The 23,303-nt window shown below is 47.2% G+C and overlaps 1 protein-coding gene across 2 annotated transcripts; it reads right to left on the bottom strand.

Annotated features, from left to right (window-relative positions):
* Positions 1–1,083: 1,083 nt before the first annotated feature.
* On the bottom strand, positions 1,084–23,191 carry SMYD4 (SET and MYND domain containing 4). Of its 2 annotated transcripts, none has more exons than XM_029082917.1 (11): positions 23,145–23,191; positions 19,199–19,337; positions 17,342–17,486; positions 15,677–15,766; positions 12,136–13,288; positions 7,830–8,012; positions 7,225–7,391; positions 5,500–5,632; positions 4,526–4,642; positions 2,933–3,056; positions 1,084–1,818 (listed from the first exon to the last, which is right to left on the bottom strand). In XM_029082917.1, the coding sequence occupies exons 2-11, from the start codon at positions 19,330–19,332 to the stop codon at positions 1,665–1,667; spliced, it is 2,400 nt and encodes a 799-aa protein (XP_028938750.1). In that variant the 5' UTR covers positions 19,333–19,337; positions 23,145–23,191; the 3' UTR covers positions 1,084–1,664. The 2 variants fall into 2 exon arrangements, with proteins under 2 accessions (XP_028938750.1, XP_028938749.1); XM_029082916.1 differs by lacking the exon at positions 23,145–23,191 and adding an exon at positions 22,914–22,945.
* Between the last annotated feature and the right edge of the window lie 112 nt (positions 23,192–23,303).

The following is a 23,303-nucleotide window of genomic DNA, read 5'->3' as shown; positions in this document are numbered from 1 at the left end:
ATGAGAACTCAAATTGCAGGTGGGGCCCGATTACAGTATTAGCACACGGCACGATCCAAAATGTTCATTTAGGGACCGGTCCCTAGCACCTAAAATCCGCCTCCAATGAACTTTCCACAGCGGGAGCCAGGGTGGCAGGGAGAGGGTGGCTCCCTGACTTTCTCGGAGTCTCTCCCAACCTTGGGATTACAGACATTTTTTTTTTTTGGTGATGTCCAGAGTTCTGGGCTGCAGGCTACCACGCCTGGGAGCTGAAACCTGCATCTTCCATGTCAATGAACCTGGGGCCGTCAAGTTTCAGGCCCCCGCTTGGACCCACACTAGCTAAGTCTCCCCATGATGGCAGGTCGATGTCTATGCTATTTGCTAAATGCTTATTTCGCGCCCAGCACTGCCCTAAACTCTAGGGTAGATTCAACTTAATCAGGTCGGACACAGTCCTGGTCCCTTACGGCGCCCGCAGTCTAAGATTTTTTTGTTTGTTTTAATGGTATTTGTTAAGCACTTACTAGGTGCCAGGCATTCTACTAAGCACTGCGGTAGCTACGAGATCATCAGGCTGGACACAGTTCCTGGCCCGCGAAGGACTCACAGCATTAACCTCTAGATGAGGTAACTGAGGCCCACAGAGGTTACATTTATTGCCCGAAGTCCCACAGCGGATAAGTGGCGGTGCCGACATTAGTTCCTCTGATTCCCAGGCCCGGGCTCTTTCCATTAGGCTATGCTGGTTCCCAAAGAGCAGGAGGCCAGACATGCTTGTGATGACGCACCTCACCTTGATTTTTCTCCCCCAGCAAGTCTATGATTTCCAGTCTTCAGCAGCATATTTTCCAGTGCTGATGTTCCCCAGGGGGAGTTGTGAGGCCAAATGCCATGGAAATTGGCCAAGTGCCTGCACCCTACTGGTGCTGACTCTGAAAGTCCCACCAATTACTGCCATCACTTTCAGCTTCTCCCTTCACCCAGCACCCGGGCAGCCTGGCTCTGGATTTCTGGAGGCCTGGCCTTTGGGGGAGCTTCACGGTATTGTTCGAGCTCCCTCTCCTGAACCCCAGAATTCACAAAAATGTTATCAAATTATTACTGCAGAGGCAATTTTATTGTCCTGCTGTTTCGATGAAATTTCTGGTCAGCTGAGACCTCAAAGGGACAGGACGGAAACCGACAGAACCAGAAAATTAGTGGAAAATAAACATGGGGCTCCCAAATGGCCCATCCTAGTGAGAAACTGACTGCCAGGGAAATAAATGAGATCACGTATCTGAAGTTCTTTGAGCTTCTTGGAGGTAAGATGCTGTATAAATTTAGTTTTCCTAAGGCTATCAATAATTGATATTACTACAACTTTTGATTCTACTATTACCACCACAACTATTCATAACTCCAGTTCCCCCTGGGATGGAACACAGAAATTTTTAACCAAATGAAACACCAGGGGAGCTCAGAAAGCACCCTGGACTCTAGCCATGATCCTAGGACCAACACAGACTTTTAAGGTCCTTGTGACCTCCAGACCTTGAAATGATAGTTCAGTTTTCCACCTGGGAAATTCTTTGATTCCAGGAAGACCTTCCATTTGCCACAGCCACTAACGAGGGGCCTTATACCTGTTTCCTCGGGAGTCTAAGGTTCCAGGCGGTTTCTTTCTGATGGAGGAGGCTTTACACTGCCAGCCTTGTCGTGATCGGGGGCAGCTCCATTAAACAGGATTTCATCTCCTGCAGCTCCCGGATCTGGTCGTTCCAAGGGTCGTAATGCACAGCTAACACCTCCTCTGCTCTTTGGATTGCGTCCAGCGCTTCCGTTACCGCCAACCTGAACAAAGGATGGCCGAGGCAGTGGTGAGAAGAGCGTGAAAGTTCCGTGAGAGGGAGTCAGGCTCTGATATCCGCCCTCGGCCTCTAACTCCGAGCGCTTCAATCACAAATCCCACTCCTCAGTTCTCATCTCCCCATTCTTTCATTTTGGCAGCACCGACTCTCCCCTCTCTGGGAATAGTCTGGTCCGGGAAGGAATCTGTCCATGCCTTAGGGAAAGGGAAAGATGGCAGGGGCAAAGAGAGGCCTCGAGTTTGGGGTAGAGGCATCCCGGACAGAGGCCCATAGTCGTGGGATCTATTTTGTCACGTTCCCCCTCACGGTGTGGCTGCTGCCATTTCTGTGTCACGGTTGTATCATGAGCTTCTTGGACAGCCCAAAATGTCAGGCCTCTCTTTGAGGAGGGCTCAGAGTAGTTGCGCCTCTTGCCCGCCTCCTTCCCCGGCTGGCTCCATCATGTTATTACTGGACTCATTCGCTCTCAGCGAGTCCAGGAATCTCACAGGTTCTACCGCTAAACGGGTAACGAGAGCAAAGGCGTTACGGCTGGAGGCTGCCTGACTGCTGAACGCTTGGGATTTCGAAAGAAGGCTCAGGGACAAAGATGGACGGAGGGAAGGGAGAAAGGGCACTCTCTCTTCTGATCCTTTCAGGGTGCAGAATATCAAACAGGACAGGAGGAGGCAACTGTAATAACGAAGTTCTGCAGGGGTTAAAGACATTCAGAATGGGGATGACTAATGTGTATGTGTGTGTGGGGGAAGGAATGGAAGTGCTTAGTATGGTCTCTGCAACTCAATAAATACAATTGAATGAATGAATGAACGAATGGAATGGGCATTTAGTAGGAGGAAAGATTGTTGCCCAGTTCTCGCTGAGGAGTTTCCTTTGGTTCCAGGTGTCGGCCCCACCTCAGACCCCGGAAGGAAGTCGACAGGGTTACATTTCTCCCTGAAAGAGGAAACACGGGGTACTTGGTATTTCTGAGTCACTGAGTACTTCTGCCTTGAAAGTGCGTTAGGGGAAGGGCAGCCGACCGGGAGGAATCCGAGCAAAAGAGAAGCCTGGAGAGGGGCCCCGGAGAATGCAGCAGGAATAAAAGCAAGACTCACCCATTAAAAAGCACTTGGGCCAGTTTGAAGAGCTCATGCCCCATTTCCACGCTGGCTGGACCATACCGGCCCTCCACCACCTGCAGGCTGCTGCGCAGGTGGACTGCGGCCTTCTGCCATTGCCCTGTTGGAAATAACGGGAGACAAAGGTTCTCTAGGGGAGGGTCTAGACTGTAAGCCAGAGAAGCAGGGTGGCTCGGTGGAAAGAGCATAGGCTTGGGAGTCAGAGGACGTGGATTCTAATCCTCGCTCTGCCACTCGTCTGCTGTGTGACTTGGGCAAGCCGCTTAACTTCTCTGGGCCTCAGTTACCTCATCTGTCAAATGGGGATTAAGATTGTCAGCCCCACATAGGACAACCTGATTACTTTGTATCTACCCAGGTGCTCCCCACAGCACTTGTGTATATTTGTACATATTCATTATTCTATTTTATTAATGGTATGTATAGTCTATAATACTATTGATCTATTTTGATAATATTGATGCCTGCCTACTTGTTTAGTTTTGTTGTCTGTCTCCCCCTTCTAGACTGTGAGCCCATTGTTGGGTAGGGATTGTCTCTATCTGTTGCCGAATTGTACTTTCCAAGCGCTTAGTACAGTGCTCTGCACACAGTAAATGCTCAATAAATACAACTGAATGAATGAATGCTTAAAACAGTGGTTGGGACATTGTAAGCGCTTAACAAATACCATAATTATTATTATTATTAAGTTCATCCTCTAGACTGTAAGCTCGTCCTCTAGCTCACTGTAGGCAGGGAATATATGTAACACTGAACTCTCCCAAGTGCTTATTACAGTGCTCTGCACCCAGTCAGTGCTCAATAAATATGACTGACTGCCTGACTGACTGGTAACATTCTGCTATGGCTCTGAGAGTGAGGGGAGGGGTGAGGGGAGCTGAAAAGAAGGAGACCCAGCTGGGCTTGAGAAAACTCCTGCCTGGAGCTGCATGAAGAGATAACCTGGAGAGCAGTGCGGCCTAGTGGAAAGAGCACAGGCCTGGATGTAGGAGCCCTGGGTTCTAATCCTGGCTCTGCCCTTCTTCCCTGTGACCTTGGGGAAGGCATTTCACTACTCTGGGCCTTTGTATCTTCATCAATTAAATGGGGATTCAATTGTGTGGCCTAGGGCAGAGATTACAGGCCTTGGAATCAGAAGGCCTGGGTTTGAGTCTTGGTTATGTGACCTTGAGGAAGTCACTTCACTTCTCTGGACCTCAGTTACCTCATCTGTAAAATGGGGATTAGGACTGTGAGCCCTGTGTGGGTCAGGAACGGTTTCCCACCTGATGATCTTGAATACCCCAGTTCTTAGTAAAGTGGCTGGCACAGAGTAAGTGCTTAACAAATACCTTTAAAAAAAAAAAATCCATTCTCCCTCCTACTAGACTGTGCACTCTCTATAGAACAGGGATTGTTTCTGACGTGATGATCTTGTACCTATCCCAGAGCTTAGTACAGTGCTTCGCATATAGGGAGTGCTTAACAAATACCATTATTCTTATGATGATAATTATTAATTAAGGAACTCCAGGACAAATTCTGCCATAGGGATGATGGATGCGGCATTAAAGATAAATGTCCTACCTAGACTGGCATAGGCCTGGGCCAGGTGATCCTCAATCTCGCCCCTCACTGAATGCTCTGCTGACAAAAAATTCTCAGCGTCCTGCCGGCACCCCAAAAGCAGCTGGACCGCTTGGTCTGAAAACACAAAGAAAATCACGTGACCACAAAGATACAAGTGCACACCATAATATGACCGAGCCTGCTGCCCAAGTTGCCAAGCTGGGTTTAGGGAGAAGCAGTGTGGCCTAATGGGAAGAACACGGACCTAGGAGTCAGGGGACCTGGCTTCTAATTCTGGCTCCACCAGGTGCCTGCTATGTGATATGAGGTAAACCACTCACCCTCTCTTTGCCTCAGTGTCCTCACCTATAAAACGGGACTGACATCCTTGTCTCCCTCCTCCTTAGACCTTGAGCCCACCGCGGGGACAGGGTCTGCGTCCATCCTGATTTTCTTATATCTACCCCAACTCTTGGTACAGTGCTTTGGCACACAGTAAGAGCTTAGCAAAAATCACAACTATGATTATTATTACTATACTATGTTATCGTCATTATTACTATTACTATATTATGGAGGGAACTCCCAATCTCCTATTCCACCTCCACCCCGGACCCCACGACGAATGGACGGTGAAGGAAGGGGTCCGTGTCCTTGATCTTCACGGCTCAGATTTCCACGTCGCCATCTGGGATCTTATCAGGTCTAATCTAGTTTCCCCTGGAACGGGACGGCGCTTTCGGAGGCGCAATCGAAGAGGCCTTGGGATTAGAGCACACGAGGCCGAAACTCTACGGCCCCATAAACCCGCACCCGCCAGGAGGGGGGAGACTCTTTCGTCACTCTGGGATGCTTTAGCCTTGCTGGCTGCCCGCCGCTGGACCCGACCACCCAAGGCCTTCAAAATCGAGAAGGCGGCCACATGTCTCTGGATTTGAGGCCATCTCGTGACTGGCTCTGGGAAAGTCCCGCGGGATGCCTTCCACTCCCACCTGGTCTGTCACCTTCCAGCAGCTTCAAGCCCCTCCTAACGTGCAGCTGAAGGTCTTGTAACTGGCGGCCGAGGTCACCTCTGCTGACGGACGCTGTGCAGGCTCGGCTGCAGCAACGCAGCACATCTTCACCCTGTGGGAGTCAGTTCTGCCTTCGTTTCATTCACTCAATCGTATTTATCGAGCACTTACTGTCTGAAAGTACTGTACTGACTTCCCCAGGCATCCCATGCCCACCATCCACAGAGCCTTCCAAATGGGAGCAGCAGGTCGCCATTGTTAATAATTATGGGACTTAAGCCTTACTATGTGCCAAGCACTGTTCTAAGCACTGGGTAGATACAAGTTAATCAGGTTGGACACAGTCCTGTCCAACACTGTTGCACTCCTGAACCCCAAGCCATTTGGAGATAAAGAAGCAGCATGGTGAGGCGGATAGAGCGAGGGCCTGGGAGTCAGAAGTTATGGGTTCTAACCCTGGCTCTGCCACTTGTCTGCTGGGTGACCTTGAGCAAGTCACTTCACTCCTCTGTAAAATGGGGATTGAGACTGTGAGCCCCACATAGGACAGGGACTGTGTCCAATGATTTGTTTGTATCCACTCCAGCGCTTAGTACAGTGCCTGGCACAGGGTGAGCGCTTAACAAATACCACAGTTATTATTATTAAAGAGTCTCTCTGCATAGCAAGGTTGGGCAGAGGGCATTTTGGATCGGGGTCCCGGCCAGAACTTCCTCCAAATGATTCTCCACCCTATTCACTCATCCCTCTACATCAGTCTGCCAGTCACTCGTATTTATAGAGCGCTTTTACTGTGGGCAGAGCACTGTACTAATCACTTGGGAGAGTACAATATAACAATAAACAGATACATTCCCTGCCCACAATGAGTTTATAGTCTGGGGGCGGGGAATCGCCTAGGCACTTGGGGGTGTTCACTTTGATACTTACCCCACCCCCAGCCCCACTGCACTTATGTGCCTATCCTCAGATCATCCTATCCATTTCCCCTCTCTGTAATTTATTTTAATATCTGTCCCCTCTCCCCAGACTGTGGGCAGAGAACATGTCTACCAACTCTATTGTTTTGGACTCTCCCTCAAAAAATCAATCAATCAATGGTATTTACTGAGTGCTTACTATATGTAGAGTACTGTACTAAATGCTTGGGAGAGTATAATACAGCAAAAACATCAAATACATTCTCTGCCCCTAACAAGCCCTCGGTCTAGAGGGGGAGACAGACATTAATATGAATAAATAAGTAATTTACAATACCAAATTTAAAGATGTATACATAAGTGCTGTGGGGTTGGGGGTGGGGTGGATATCAAGATCCTAGTGCACAGACGACGCAGAGGGGAGCGTTTTGCCCAGTGCTCTGCAGCCATTAAGGACTCAGTAAATACCACTGATTTCTTGATTGCTTAGTGCACTGCTTGGAACATAGGAAGCGCTGAACAAAAAAGTCCATTTTAGTAACCCCCTCTAAATCCCCAATCCTCTTCTACCCCTCCCTCAGTTCCAAGACCACCTGGACGGCAGAAGCTTTTCCATGCGACCCCAGCAACCTGGGGAAGAGCCGCCGGGAAGCAAACGTTAGAATCTCCGACTCATCATCTGAAAAGTTTGGGTGAACTCAAGCTCCCTCTGCTGTCCTGGCCCTGCAAATAAAATGCAGAGACTCTTGCTGAGGAGGAGGAGGAACAGGAGAAGGAAGATTACCCGCATCAGACTCCTGCAGCTTGGACAGCGGAAGGCGGCCCACTTGGGCGTCGCATCGGCTTTGCTCTCCTCTTCCTCCAGGCACGCTTGGCAACGGCAGTCGAAGAAATACTGAGCTTTCAGCTTCTGCCGCCTCTCAGCCACGTCCATTCGGCACCTGTGAGGCCCTGAGGTGGGGCAAACAAAGCCTCTCAGAGCCGTTCGGAGGGGAATGAAGTCGAATGTCATGGCCGAATTTGGCGGAGTGGGTTTCCGGGCCTGGGAACTTTCACCCGCCAGAAATCTCCACATAGAGCAGGGAAGTGGGGTGAATTCATGGGCTCCACTGTCTCCGAGTTGGAAGGAGGAGAAGGAGGAGGTCAAAGTCAACTTTCAGTCAAGACAGAGTTTGGTAAAGACTAGGCAAAGGAATGCAAAGCCCATGAAGGGGGGAAACCATGCTGATGTCCAGAGCCAAGAGGGGCCTAAAGTTTAAAGTCCCAGAGGTCTCCATTTCAGAGCCGCCTTGGCCTGGATTTGGCAGGATCCCTTTGGGTACGCAGGATGGCAACCCTCTGTTTTTTGTTTTGGAAAAGCACGCGGAGCAATTAGTGGCGTCGGCTCACCGTAGCAATGGAGGATCTCCTGGCCTCGGCCGATGGGCTGGGTGGCCTGGACGACGGCTACTCTGCCGCTGAAGGACACGCTGGTGTTAGGGCTGCAGGAATGGTTCAGGAGGCTGACGACGGGGAAGAGGCCCGTGGCGAGACGCACCTGCCTGCTGCTTGCAATGACGTGGTCTTCCGATGCTGAAAGGGTGACAGGAAAGTGCCCGATGCACCGAGAGAAGTAGAGTGGCCTAGGGGATAGAGCACGGGCCTGGGAGTCAGAAGGACATGGGTTCTAATCCCAGCTCTGCCACTTGTCTGCTCGGTGACCTTGGGTGAATCACTTCACTCCTCTGTGCCTCAGTTTACCTCTTCTGTAAAATGGGGATTAAGGCTGTGAGCCCCATATGGGACAGGGACTGGGTCCAACCTGATTAACTTGTTCTCTCCCAAGGGCTTAGTACAGTGCTCTGCATATATTAAGGGCTCAATAAACATCACCGATTGATTGATTGATTACTCAAGACACTGGCTCCACCTCTGCCATTCATTTCTCTGAAGGGGAGGCCAAGCAGTGATTAAACCCACCCTGAACCAGTGCGGCTTAGTGGATCTGCTGAGTGACCTTGGACAAGTCGCCTAACTTCTCTGTGCCTCAGTTGCCTCATCTGCAAAATGGGGATAAAATACCTGCTCTCCCTCCCCCTTAGATATGAGAGCCCCATGTGGGACAACAATTCTGTTTGACCTGCTTATATAGCATCTACTCCAGAGCTTAGTACAAGGGCTCTGCACATAGTAAATGCTTAACAAATACCATTCGATTAAAAAAAAAAGTATTTGTGGTGGGCTCTAACAATATGGATCTGAAGTGACCCAAACGTGACTCACAGGATTTTCATTACCTGTGACATTTTTGGGCGATGACCAATGGAATTTACAAGCCTAATCTCTCTACCTCTTAATGTTCCAAAGAGGAACACAGAGGAGAAAATGTCTTTCCACTCAGGAAGCTCAGAGCCACCTATAAAACATGAGATCCCTTGAGGGGGGGCTAACAATCTAATGGGAGAGGCAGTCCACTCGAATTGACATATCCATTCCCCAAGCACTAAGTAGAGTGTTCTGCACTCTGTGCCTCTTGATAAATACAGCTACTGAGGCATGAAGGAGGTAGCTTCAAAACAAACGAAAAGGAAACATTCCTTCACCCAATAAGTGCAAAACACACGGCCTTCATCACCACAGGAAGTGGTGCAGGCTCAAAGTGTCGATCGGTTCAAGAGGGATTTGCCAGTTCTGAGGTGATTAGTCTATAATGGGCTTTTTCAGGGAAAAGTCAGGAACATTAGATGGTACATCCCTAACTATCAGGATGGCTCCTGGAGGCGGGCAGAATGGACGACTGGCTTGATGGAGAGTAGCTATTTCTTATATTTCTCATAGTTTAGGACATCTCATTTATGCCAGCAAATCTTTCCAGCGGAGGAGCCAAATCGTACCTCCTTTCCATCTCCTTGCGTCTCGGGTGGGTGTGTTAATTAATGAGCAGCGAAATGGAGCCGAAGGGAGGAGAAAGAAAAGGCGGGGCTAATCGGGGGACTGGATGATCAGGTTGCTAAAAATCAAAAATGGACTGTATTCCTAGCAAGAGGAGTTCTGCCGGCTAGTTGGTGCAATTACTCCAATCGTCCTTAAAAACCAACACAAAATACCACCGAGGTAAATGGTCCACAGGGGAAGAAACACTTCTAGAAGAGAAGGGGCTACAAAGATTAGGCCTCTTCATTCAGGAGAGACGGAGGCTGAGAGGAGACATATTTAAAGTTTACAAAATAAATGGAGGGTGTATACAGTTGTGAAAACAAAGCCCACGATACCAGGATTTGGGGGATTCCCCAGAGACTCGATGGTGGTAAATTCAAAACAAATTAAATCAATTTTTTTTTCACACGATGGCTGTTAAGCGTATGGGAAGTGTTACCCCAGGCTGTTGAGCAGGCAGCAAATATTTATATGTTCCAAAAATGTGTGGATAAATTCTGGGACTAGGTCCCTAGTAGTTTGAGGGGAAAACTTGAAAAGGATTAAATTGATGATGGTCCTGCCTCTGGCCTGGAGCACACTCCCTTCTCATATCCCACAGACAATCACTCTCTCCCCGTCAAAGCTATTCAAGGCACATCTCCTTCAAGAGTCCTCCCTGACTAAGCCCTCCTTTCCTCTTCTCCCACTCCCTTTTGCATCACCCTGACCTGCTCCCTTTGTTCATTCACCCTCCGCCCCACAGCACACATATCTGTAGTTTTATTTACTTAGATTAATGTCTGCCTCCCCCTGTAGACTGTAAGCTCATTGTGGGCAAGGGTCCTCTGGACCCTCAACCTGGATTTCTTTGGCCTCTTCGTTCTGAGGAGACTCTTTACACTAAAATCTCAGCCTCCTTCTGGCCAAATCCAATGGTCTCTCCTCCATTCTCGCTTTCTTGATCTTTCTGAGGCCTCCGTCACAGTCGACAACTGCCTCTTCGAAACGCTTTCTTGATTCGAGTACCAGGACATAGTAGTGATTCTCCTTTCCACCCATCAGGGTCTTCTCAGTTTCCTTTCCTGGCTCCCCTTCCTCTCTTCGGCCTTTAGCTGAAGGTGTCCCCCAAAGCTTGGTTCTGATTCATTTACTTTTCCCCCTTCATTGACTAAACCGGTTTTAAATGACCACACCTGCATGGATGACTTCTGTATACATCTCTCTTCGACCCTGACCTCTCACCCGCCCTGCGAGCTTGCTCTCTTTCAGAGCCTGGGAGAACTACGTCTGGACGTCTGTCCACCACCTCAAAATTAATGAGCCCGACGCGGTGTTTGCCGATCCAGGAGATACAGCTTTAAGATGCTGAAGATGGTCATCAGGTTAAAAGATCATTAATTGCGAGGGATGGGGATGGGGAGGAGTAGCAGGAATACAGTGGAGGAGTACTTTGCCATGAACTATATTCTCAGAAAATAGCAGCAGGGGGGAATCCTTTAAAGATGTAGAAAAGTCTCTATCTTGCCTAACACTTTCATTTGTAACCCAGAAGAGGGATTAAACAGCTGCTAATGAAATTTGATGAAGACACTACATTGGGAGGGGTAGAAAACCCGGTGAGAGAATAAAAAAGGAGGTAACAGAAATGAGAAATATGGGTAGACTAAAACAAAATTAGATTTCTTTAACAAAGGGCAAATGACTTTTCCCACAGAAAAAAAAAATATCAAGAGCAATCGTTCAGCTGAAGAAGCTCAGAAAGGGGTTAGGGCTATCAGAGGCTTGAGGGGACAGAGAAGAAATCAGAGATGTGTTTGTAATGGATCTGGTAGCGTGCTGTGAAAAGGCCAATGCTATTTTTGGCTGCTTCTCTAGATGCCATATGTGCCAAGGGATGGCCAAGGGACAGTCTAGGGAGACCCCCACTGAGATTAATGCTTCCCAACCTTTTTTGGCTGGGGGCATATTTAAGTCACTTGGGCACAATACCTGCCACATCAACACCAGAAGCCCATGGGAACCCAGACAAGGTGCTCCAATGAGGCAAAGACCTGAGGTTCGTGTGCCTCCATATTTGATATCTGCCTCCCTGGGTGCATTCCTGAGAAGGGGAGCAACTCCAGAGGGTGGCTTGAAAACAGAGACGGTAGTGTCCTGAAATTCCTGGGGTACCATAGGGAGATTCCCAAGCCACATTGGGGTGTCACGGCACACCATCGGAAAACCACTGTCTGTGCGTATGGTGAAGGTGACAGGACCAAGCTGGAGTCGTTTCAGGGAAGAGTGGGGTCTACAGCTCTAGTACTGTTTCAGATACTGGGTGACGCTGGGGGGTTGAACATTAACACAGAATGAGTCGGAGGACTCAGAAGACCTGGGTTCTAATCAAGGCTCCACCACTTGTCTGCTGGGAAACCTTGGGTAAGTCGCTTCACTTCTCCGGCCTCGGTTACCTCATCTGTAAAATGGGGATGAAGACTGTGAGCACTTTGTGAGACAGAGACTGTGTTTGACCCGATTACCTTGTACCTACCCCAGGGCTCACTACAGTGCCTGCACATAGTTAGTGCTGAATATTGCAATTATTATTATTATTACTACTGTTAGTTATGGGAAAACTGACCTCAGCAATAGCCACGAGACCTTTAAGGGAAGGTCTCCCAAGAGAACTGAAGGAAGCAACGTTCCTCTGACCACAGTGGGGCTTCTCTTCCTTCTAGGGCATCTTTTCCTTTCCCAGATTACAGTCCTTCAGGACCGAGACAAACAGCCACAGAAACAGAATGCTTCCACTGACCTGTCTCCTGTATTGTAGTCAATGCCTGGGCATTACACTGCAGCTGCAATACATGCCTCAGCATAGCCGCTCCCCAAACCTTAAGCTCCGGAGACAACTCAGCACCCGTGGTTTCCTTCCGGCTACGGGACTGTCGGTCCGACGCGGCGGCCTGCGGATCTGCCCGCCCCAGCTTCTTGCACAGGGCCGCTACGCTGAAGCCGCAGAGGAACTTGTGTCCGGGGCTGTGGCTCTCGCTGTGGGGCAGAAGGTTGAAGACGGCGTCGTAGGTACTTTGGTACTTCCCGTGAACATCGCACCCGGGAATCGGAATGTCTCCCGCCTCACTCTTTCGCTCCGTTTCTCCCGGCTCCGTCCTGCTATCTGGTGTTTCGTCGAGGCTCCCTCCTTCCGGGGCCCAGAGCTCCCGGTTGGTTAGCTGTTCGGGAAACCGTTCCACCGATCTACTGACGTCCTCAAACCCGGCGACGAGAACCGTCCGCAAGGCGACGTGGCAGAAGACTCCTAGCGCGAGCAGGATTCCGCCTAATGGGCACTCGATCTTATGGTAGCGTTCCCACGCCTGCTGCAGACACTCTTGGCTGCAATATTTAGCGTAACTGCACCCGTTGCAGGGGATGGAGGACGAGACCGGCTTCAAACAGTGGTGGCAGTGGAGGTCACCGTGAGTAATTCCGGGGTTCCATTTGGTCTCTAGGCCCTCCTGAAGGCCCAGATCCTCCCCCGGAGTGAGCACGCTCACAAAAGCTTCCTCTCTCACCAAGAGCTCTCCCGGCAGAATATCCTCCTTAGCGATCAGGTGGCGTCCTCTAGGAATGTCCGCCCGCAAGAGCACGCACGATGAAGCCTGTGGAATCTGGTCATTCTCTTCCCGGAATTCCAAACCGGTCGAGGTTCTTGTCGGTCCCTCGGGGGGGACGTCCGGCCGGCTCTCCTTCTCCCGCACCCTGACTTTCAGGCGGCCGAGCTTTTCCTGCAGAGCGGGATGGTTCCCACTAGCCGTCAGATGGCCCTCCAGCTCCTTGACGGCCTGGGCGGCTTCCCGTAGCCAACCCAGGGCCAGCAGACACTCGGCCTTCCGCGACAGTATCTTGGGTTGCAGATTCACCGGGTAGCCGTGCTCTTGGGCTCTCTTGATGTCTTCGAGACAAACCTGAAAAAAACATGGAAATGAGAGACCTTTCTCGGCTGGTCCCACGGAGAGGAGATTTCCATTCGGACCAAACTGACAGAAGAGGTCCATGACCTGGCTTGAATCGTGACCTGGAGAGCTGTGGGGGACTGGGAATGGGGGTGGGAGGGCAGCTTTTCTTCAATTAATTCGATTCAATTAATATTTATTGAGCACCCCAGGGGACGCACTAGGCAAGCATTCACTACCTCCTTTCAAATCAGCTTCTTGTGAACAAACCCACAAGTATAGGTCCCAGACAGGTTTCAGATGATAATTACGTTAATTTGCAGGCTGCATTTCACACTTTTCCTCCACATTTTGCCTAGTCTGAAGATGGAATCATTTACACACTGGTTGAATCTTTTTTTTTAAGAGAAGTTTTCCAGGGGCAATAGCTACGGTGAGCCGGATCTCCTTGGGGAGAACTCCCGGTACCAAATATAACGATAAGAATAACATGGTGGTTTTTGTTAAGCTCTTTCTATGTGCCAAGCACAGTGGTTAAGTGCTGGGGTAGATGCGAGATAACCAGAAAGAACACAGACCCTGTCCCACATGGGGCTCACAATCTAAGTGGGAAGGAGAATGGGTATTGGAATCCTCAGGTTACAACTGAGGATTCTTGAGAAGTTGAGTGACATGCCTAAGGTCACACAGCAGACAAGAGCTGGGAGTCAAAAGACCTGGGTTCTAATCCTGGTTCCTAGGTCAGGCTGCTTCTATAGTGTGAGTGCCAAATGGACACAGGAAAATGGTTTCAGAGATCTGGGCTACTAGTCCACGTAACCAATGGATAGCATTTTTACCTTTTTCAGCCTCCAGCTCCGCCTCTCCTTTTCCTCATTTTCACCACAGATTTATTCATCATCTACTGGGCACATAACACTGCACTAGGTCACTGGGAACATAACACAGAAGTAAAAGGTTGTTAAGCACTTAGTACGGGCCAGGCACTGTACTAAGTGCTGGGGTAGACACAAGCAAATCCAGGATGGACACGGTCCATGTCCCACATGGGGTGGTAGTCTTAATACCCATTTTACAGATAGGTAACTGAGGCACAGAGAAGTTAAGTGACTTGTCCAAGGTCACATGACAGACAAGTGGCAGAGGCGGGATTAGAGCCCAGGCCCTTCTGATTTACAGGCCCATGCTCTATCCACTAGGCCATGCTGCTTCTCACTATTATTACTATTATCATCATCATCATCTTTGAAGAGCATCTTACTTTGACTCCAGTGGTCCTCAGGTATTGTATTAAACATTGGGATTGATACAAGATAGTCAGGGCAGGCAGTTCTTAAAGTCCAAGCAGGTTAGCAGTGGGAAAATTAGTGAAGGATCATTAGAACCTTCAGCAACTCCTGGACACTCAAAAGCCTTACAGGAGTAAAACTCCCATACAAGAAACCAGTGGTGATGCCCAACATTCAAATTCAGTGGGAGCTGCCACTGATGGGGTCCAGTAAGTTTCAGTACTAATAGGTGCACAGGGAGAGGGGAAAGGAAGGGGAAGAGGAGCGAGAAGGGAAGAAGAGAGATGGGAAAGGCTGGTGAAAGGAAGAAAAGAAAAAGAGGGGAGAAGAGGCTAGAGAAGGAGAAAGAGGTTGAGAGGAGAGGAATAGGAAGAAGGAGAAGGGACAGAAAAGGAAAAGAGAGGTGGGGACCACAGAAATAAATGGAAGGGTAGAAAGGAAGAAAAGAGAATAAATACGGGTAGGGAGAAGGGAAGGAAGGAACCAGGACATTGGACAGTGGGGGCTAGTGGAACGAGCAAGGGCCTAGGGGTTAGAGGACCTGGTTTCTAATGCCAGCTCTGCCATTTGTCTGCTGTGTGACTTAGGGCAATCACTTCACTCTTCTGTGCCTCAGTTCCCTCTTCTGTTAAATAGGGATTAAGACTGTGAGCCCTATATGGAACAGGGACTGTGTCCACACTGATTAGCTCATAACTTCCCCAGAGCTTTACTAAGTGCCAGTGCCTGGAACATAGTAAGAGGTTAACAAATACCGTAAAATAAAAAAAAGAAGATGGAGAAGCTGAAAAATTGGTATTGACATTTTCTATTGTGGGAAAAGTCACTTTGAAGCCTTGCCCTAGAAAGCCTTATTCAGCGGTTGGGTATTCCAAAAATTCCCCGGACTGAGTTGCTGCACTGGGAACTGGGTCTGCCAGGAGCCCCCCTGGGAGTGAAGAAGCCTGCATATCTGAGAGCTGATCTGGAGCATTTCAATGGCAATCATCTTTCCCCAAAGGCAAGAAACTGCAGCTTGAACAGGGTCTGCATGAACAGAAATGGAAGTTTGGTTCACAACCGACCTGACCAGAGAGTTCTCTGCAACACCAACGGGAATCTTGAAACTCACCTCATATTGACCCAGGTAAAAGAGGGCTGCGGAACGATTGGCATAACACATTGACATTTCTTGGGTGTTGGGCCTGGCATGGGCCACTCCCTGCAAAAGTACAATAGGATAAGTACTTTGAGGAAAGAGACAGACAATCTGGGGCCCTTCCTCAGGATACACTTGATCTTGTTGATGGGGGGACGGAAAGGAAATTCCGTTTACCTCCAGACTGAGACGATCAAGCTTAAATCCTCCTCTGACCTTTCTTATACTTTTCCGCTAATCCTGAAGGATCTCACCTGCTCGAGAGCTGGGAATGAACCATGGACAGCCATCTTTAATCACGGAATCCCATCCAACTTTTTTTAAAATGGCATTTATTAAGTGCTTACTACATGCGGCAGTGTAATAAGTGCCAGGAGAGATACCAGATAACCCTGTCAGACATAGTGCCTGTCTCTCACAGGGCTCACACTCTAAGCAGGAGTATAGGTACTGAATCCCCATTTTACAGATGAGGAAGTTGAGGCAAAGAGAAACTGGCTTGCCTACGATCACACCACATGCAATTGGCAGGGCCGGGATTAGAAACCAGGTCCTCTGACTCCCAGGCCTATGCTCTTTCCACTAGGCTCCCCTGCTTCTTGAGGTCTTGGGAGGGCATCTTCCACCACCAGGCCCCAGTATGGAGAAACTGGGCCACTGACCAAAGAGGGCTGGCCTACCTAGGATGGAGAACTAGAGCTTCAAGGATCCCCAGTTTCATTTAAGGAAGTAGCGTGGCCTGGCAGGGAGAGCAGAGGCCTTGGAATCAGAGAACCTGGGTTCTAACCATGCCTCTGCCCCTTGCCTGCTGGACGACCTTAGGCGAGTCACCTAAAACTGGGCATCAGTTTCCTCATCTGTAAAATGGGGATCAAATCCCTGTTCTCCCTCCTACTTAGACTGGGGGCCCCATGTGTGACAAGGGGGATGAGTCTGACCTGATCATCTTGATTGCATCCCAATGCCTAGCACATAATAAATGGTAAACAAATACCACCATTAATTTGAGCTCATATGCCTAATCAAGGTATGGTGGCCACAATCATGTCTTAGTCTCAAAGAGATCCTTCCAATATGCAGTATTGCGCAGCTGGGGATAAGTTTCCACATCTTAAAAATCTACTTCCACCCCTAGCCTGGTTATCGATCATCCTTACAGATGTGCCAAGGCCTGAAGAGGGCACATCCGTTACTCTTCCTCTCTCAATTAATCCAAGTCAAAAAGCTGAAGCGCATTGGCAAGGAAGCTGGTTTCGCCGCTCGCGGATGCTTTATTGGTTCTACAATTAAAATGTTCCAGGGCTATCAAACTGGCATTCTTCATCAGCAAGTCATTCACAAAAATAGCAAAAATACCAGATGAGGGCCCACAGGCATCACCAGACTTGTCATGTGACCCAAGGCCTATACAGACGGGGGTCTTTTTATGGAATTCAGAACGTACAGTACAATTACCTTTTATTTCCAGAATGTGATTGCTGACAATTCAGCTAAGGACTCTATTTTCTACCCAAACCACTAATCATAGGCAGCATTAAACATCTGCTACCAAATTCACCAGCACGAAAGCGTAATTCCAGGAGTCACTTGCTACAGATTGTTTGAATAGGTCTTCCTGTTGGGGTTGAGATATCTTACCTTGGAGTACAGTATCGCTGCGCTCCTGTAATTCTTTCTCTGGAATTTTCTGTTGCCTTCTTCTTTGAAGAAAAGGGCAGCATCAGGATCTTTCTCCAGCGAGTAATCTCTAGAAAGCCTCTCTAAAAGTGTCTCATCTTCAGGTCTGCAGGAAGAAGCAGGAAAGTCAAAGCTTGAACCCCCAGCAAGCATCCTTAGCCTCACTTTAGCAGCTGGAAGGGGAGAGTTCGTTGGCTACCCTAAGGTAAGGAAACAGTCTAAACAGCCCTAATGAAATCCCCAAACTGAAATTATCACAGGCTCTATTGCTCTCCTGCGCCTCTCTGATCTCAATCAGTGAATCAATCTGTAGTACTTACTGAACACCTACTGGGTACAGAGTACCGAATGAAGCGCTTCATAACAATAATAATCATTGTGGTATTTGTTAAGCACTTATTATGTGTCAAGCACTGTACAAAGCGCTGGGGTAGATACAAAATTATCAGGTCCCACAAGGGACTCACAGTCTAAATAGGAGGGAGAACAGGTACTGAATCCCCAGTTTGCAGATGAGGGAACTGAGGCTTAGAGAAGTTAAGCGATTTGCCTGAGGTTCCCCAGCAGACGGGTGGTGGAACCACAGTTAGAACCCAGCTCCTATGACTCCCACGCTCATGCTCTTTCCACTAGATCACATTGCTTCCCTACGAGAGACAACTCCTGGCCTCAAAGGGCTCACACTCTTAGGAAGGAGACAGACACTAAAATAAATTACAGATAAGAGGAAAAAGGAAAAGGGGACAGGGACATGAATAAGTGCTTAAGTAACTAGATATGTTAAGACATGTATATAAATGGTACCCTTGTATTGTACCCTTTAAGCACTTGATATTTACCCCAGACAGGGAATATGTCTCCCAACAATTCTGTATTGTATTCATTCATTCAATCATATTTACTGAGTGCTTACTGTGTGCAGAGCACTGTACTAAGCACTCGGGAGAGTGCGGTATGACAATAAACACACATATTCCCTTCCCATAGCGAGCTTAAAGTCTAAAGGGGAGGGACAGACATCAACGTGAATAAAAGAAATTACGGTATTCTCCCAAGCACTTAGTACAGTGCTCTGCACACAGTAAGTGCTCAATCAATTTCACTGATTGGCTAGTACGGGAGGTGTGAGAAAATTATTTCTCAGTTGACAGAGAAGTGCTGAAGTGGCAGTGAGGAGATCCAAGATGGAGAGATTAGACATCAAAGGCTGCTGTTTATTTTTTCATTGTCTGCTTGGCAGAGATGTAAAACTAGCCTCCCACCTTGCCGTAAGTAGACATCACATGCATTGGCCCAAGCTGGCAGACATATTCGGGCAAAACCCACAGCTGAAGCAGCGTGGCTCAGTGGAAAGAGCCCGGGCTTGGGAGTCAGAGGTCATGGGTTCTAATCCTGGCTCTGTGTCTCAGTTTCCTCATTTGGAAAATGGGGATTAAGATGTGAGCCCCACGTGGGACAACTCGATTATCTTGTATCTCCCCCAGCGCTTAGAACAGTGCTTGGCACATAGTAAGTATATAATACCATCATCATTATTATTATGGCATGACACTGAATTTCAGGCCCCCTGAAAGTCATCTAGTAATTGCATGAGGAAGTTAAGAGGGCAGGTTCCAACTGTTCCCCAACTTTAGTCAGAAAAAACATAGAGAAAAATTTCAGTGCCGGAAAGAGCTTTTATCTGACCTGACAGATGAACAAAACCTGAAACTGTCCCTCCTGTCTAAATATGACTGCTTGATTTTTGTCAAGCAGAGTGGAAATGGCAAGAGTTAAGCTTTCTCCGGTCATTTCCATTTAGGGCCGCTGATCACTTACTGGATCAGAGAACAGCATTGAAGAAAGATGTCTTTCAGTGACTCTGTCTGAGAGAACACCACCTTTTTGGATGGCTGAAGCAAAGCCCACTTCTGGTCCACGTATGACTTCCATTTGTCAACAGGTAGATCCATGTTGGCTACAAGGAGGAGCAGAAAATGAAAAATTGGAAACACTTTTACAAAATCTCCCTTCTGGAAAATTTAAAACTGTGCGAAGTACATTTTATTTGATATATTTACTAGCTGCGGCCTCTGAAAAACAGATGGGATTTTTGTGCTTTCTTCCTTTCTGCCTCCATTTTTTTCAGCATTTACCCCTTTGGTATTTTTCTTTCTATACCTCCCTCTCTTTGCTTCCCTCCTTTCTTCTTTCCCCCCCTCTCCTTTTTTCTTCTGTCTCTGATTCTGTCTCTCTGCCCTTTTTCTAGTCTTCCATATCCTAGTCATCCTGGCAGGATTCACACACATTATTCTTACTCCCAACTTACATACAACATTGGCAGCCAAACACAGCTGAAGCCACAAACCACTGACACAACCCTCTCAACACCCCTCCTCTCCACCCTGCACATGAACAATGCACACACATACCTCTAGCCCAACACACAACCAGCATCCGCAATCTAATCTACTAGAGGAGACAACAAACTCTTCATGGCGGACTAAAGGGCTTGCTACCAGGTTCAAAAAAAGTTGGCCCTTTTCCCTTTCTGGAGCCTACTAATGCAGTCATTATTTTGGTGTCCACAAGTTAAAGGTGTGGGGTACTCTAGCCTCCCATATCTTGATCCTGCTCCAAACTCTCCAAAGAGCAGGATTGGGAAAGAAAATAATAATAATAATGATGGTATTTATTTAACGCTACGTATCCAGCACTGTTCTAAGTGTTGGGGTAGATGCAAGCTAACCAGGTTGGACACAGTCCCCCCCCCCCACCCATGGGGCTCACAGTCTTAATCCCCATTTCACAGACGAAGTAACTGAGGCCCAGAGAAGTGAAGCGACTTGCCCAAGGTCCCACAGCAGACAGGTTGCAGAGCTAGGATTAGAACCCAGGTCTTTCTGACTCTCAGGCCCGCACTCTATCCACTAAGCCTTGCTGCTTCTTAAAGGATCCATCTCCACTTAACCCCAGGAACATCCACACTTCTTCCAGACCGCACCGCCTCGACCAGGTGGGGCTGGGTGTGCTGGGTTTTTTTTGCGTGGCCAGATCTGTAACCCGCTGTCACTTCTCATCTTTTTGAGACTCCTCCCTTTGTCCTCCTCTAGCCTCTCTTAAATCCCAGGGGTTTGCGGGCTGCTTGCACCTTTCCCTGTCTCCTCCAGCCTTGTGCTTTCTCCCACTGCTTCCGCCAACCTGGCCAGTGAACCCTCTGCCTTCCTCCTCTGATTCACGCATGCCTTCCTATCACGTGCCTCAATTTTATTTATTATGGTATTTGTTAAGTGCTTACTATTTTTAATAGTTGTGGTATCTGTTAAGCGCTTACTACGTGTCAGGCACTGTACTACATGCTGATTATTAGGGGTCAAGCCCCATTCTAAGTGGTGGGTGTATTCATTCATTCAATAGTATTTATTGAGCGCTTACTATGTGCAGAGCACCGTACTAAGCGCTTGGAATTACAATTCGGCAGCAGATAGAGACAGTCCCTGCCCATCGACGGGCTTATAGTCTAATCGGGGGAGACACACGGACAAAAACAAGACAACTTAATCACAATAAATAGAATCAAGAGGTAGATACAAGTTAATCAGGTTGGACAGTCCCTGTCTCACAGTCCAATCAATCAATGGTATTTATTGAGTGGCCTGTACTAAGCACTTGGGAGAGTACAAGAGAGTAGGTAGATCTGTTCCCTGCCTACAACAGGCTTACAGTCTAAATAATAAAAAGCTATTGATCGATCGATTTGGCCGGGCTGGTTCAGGCAGGTACATGACTGAAGGTATCTCTTGAGTACGGGATCGCTGTGTTTGGATTTGAGAAGCAGAGTGGCCTAATGTATAGATCACAGGCCAGGGAGTCCGAAGGACCTGGATTCTAATCCCTGCTCCACCACTTTCTGCTGTGAGATCTTGGGCAAGTCACTTGGCTTCTCTGTGCCTCAGTTACCTCATCTGTAAATTTGGGACTAAGTCTAAGAGCCCCATGTAGGGCATGGACTGTGTCCAACCTGATTAACCTTTGCCGACCCTACAGCTTAGTACAGTGCCTGGCACATGGCAAGCACTTAATTAATACCATAAAAAAGATGCCACCGATAGCGAAAGTCAAATGTTTGTGTATGTACATACATGTGAAAGCCAGGTTGCGAATATTAATATAAATGACAAAAGCGAAGTCGGCCTCTGGTCCTCTAGAATGCAAGCTCGTTGTGGGCCGGGAGTGTGTTTGTTTATTGCTGTAGTGTATTCTCCCAAGCGCTCAGTACAGTGCTCTGCACACAGTAAAATGGGGATTAACTGTGAGCCCCACGTGGGACAACCTGATTACCCTGTATCTACTCCAGCGCTTAGAACAGTGCTCTATCCCAGAGTTTCGAACAGCACTTGGTACATAGTAAGCACTCAACAAATACCAACATAATTTTTATTAACGTCTCTGGGGAGTTAATTATTATTAATAGTAATTAATAATAACCATTATTTATAACTATCATTAGTAGTAATCATTAATAGCCATTAATGCTAATCGATAATAACCATCAATAATAGTAATAGTGTAGTAATTATTAATATTCTAATATATAAAATATGCACACACATATTTTATAAAATAAATCTATAAAATATATTCATATTATATATTAGATAACATTAATATCCTATATTTATAATATAAAATATCTAATATATAAAACACATACACATATGAATATACAATATACATTCATATATTAGACAATATTAATATCCTATAATATTTATAATATAAAATAGCTAATATATAGAACATATAAACATACAAACATATATTCATTATATTAGATAATATCTTAAAATTGCATATTATTGTTTTTCAAGATGTTCCTCCCCTTGACTCTATTTATTGCCATTGTTCTTGTCTGTCCATCTCCCCCGATTAGACCGTAAGCCCGTCCAACGGCAGGGACTGTCTCTATCTGTTGCCGACTTGTTCATCCCAAGCGCTTAGTACAGTGCTCTGCACAGAGTAAGCGCTCAATAAATACTACTGAATGAATGAATGAATATTATTCATATTATACATCCGATAATATTAATACCATCTATTTATAATATAAAATAACAAATATATAAAATATACGCACATATAAATATATAATATGCACATCATATTAGATAATATATAAATAATATATATTTATAATATAAAATGTATAAAATATCGATTATATCAATATGAAATATAAAACACACGCTATCTAATATATATGAATACATTATATATAATATAGTATACATATTATATATTTATACAATACACCGTATTATAGTATAGATAACATAGAAAATTTATATGTATATATTTATATTATAGATAATATAACATGTATATTATCTAATATATAATATAAAAATATGCGAATAGCTATTATATCAATATAATATTAATATATGAATACAGTACGACAGTGATTAATATAATATTAATAAAATATACTGATATAATATAATATAATATAAAAGTATTCATGCTAATAATGATTCATTTCTATCTACATCACCTGTAGAATGGGGATTAAGGTTGCCCCACGTGGGACAACCTCATAACCTCGTATCTATCCCGGAGTTTCGAACGGCGCTTGGCACCTAGCAAGCGCTTAATAAATACCAACACTATTACTATTATTATTATTGTTACTCTTCTTCTTCTTCTTCTTCTTTCCTCCCCCGCCCTCCCGGCCCGTCCTTGGGGGAGGCCCCGCCGAGGCCCGGCCCCTCCGAGCCCCATTTACCTCAGCGCCCCGGCCCCGCCGCCGTCGACGGGAACGAGGCTCCGGAGGCGCGCCGGCCAATGGGCCGCGCCCTCCGGCCTCTCCTCCCGCCCCCGCGTCCTGACGTCAGAGCGGCGCGCGCGGCGGCTCAGCCAATCGGCTTGCGCCTTCCGGCACGCG

The sequence above is a fragment of the Ornithorhynchus anatinus genome, chromosome 17 (assembly GCF_004115215.2).
Source record: "Ornithorhynchus anatinus isolate Pmale09 chromosome 17, mOrnAna1.pri.v4, whole genome shotgun sequence".
Taxonomy (NCBI): Eukaryota; Metazoa; Chordata; class Mammalia; order Monotremata; family Ornithorhynchidae; genus Ornithorhynchus; species Ornithorhynchus anatinus.
This window is presented reverse-complemented; position numbering and strand designations above follow the sequence as displayed.

What these genes read in the sequence shown, in the direction of transcription:
- SMYD4 (XM_029082917.1), bottom strand. Translation starts at nt 19,332, where the DNA reads ATGGATCTACCTGTTGACAAATGGAAGTCATACGTGGACCAGAAGTGG. An exon ending in CAATGCTGTTCTCTGATCCA is followed by an intron (nt 17,487 to 19,198) that starts GTAAGTGATCAG and finishes TTCTTCCTGCAG; the next exon opens with ACCTGAAGATGAGACACTTT. An exon ending in CCAGGCCTATGCCAGTCTAG is followed by an intron (nt 3,057 to 4,525) that starts GTAGGACATTTA and finishes TATTTCCAACAG; the next exon opens with GGCAATGGCAGAAGGCCGCA.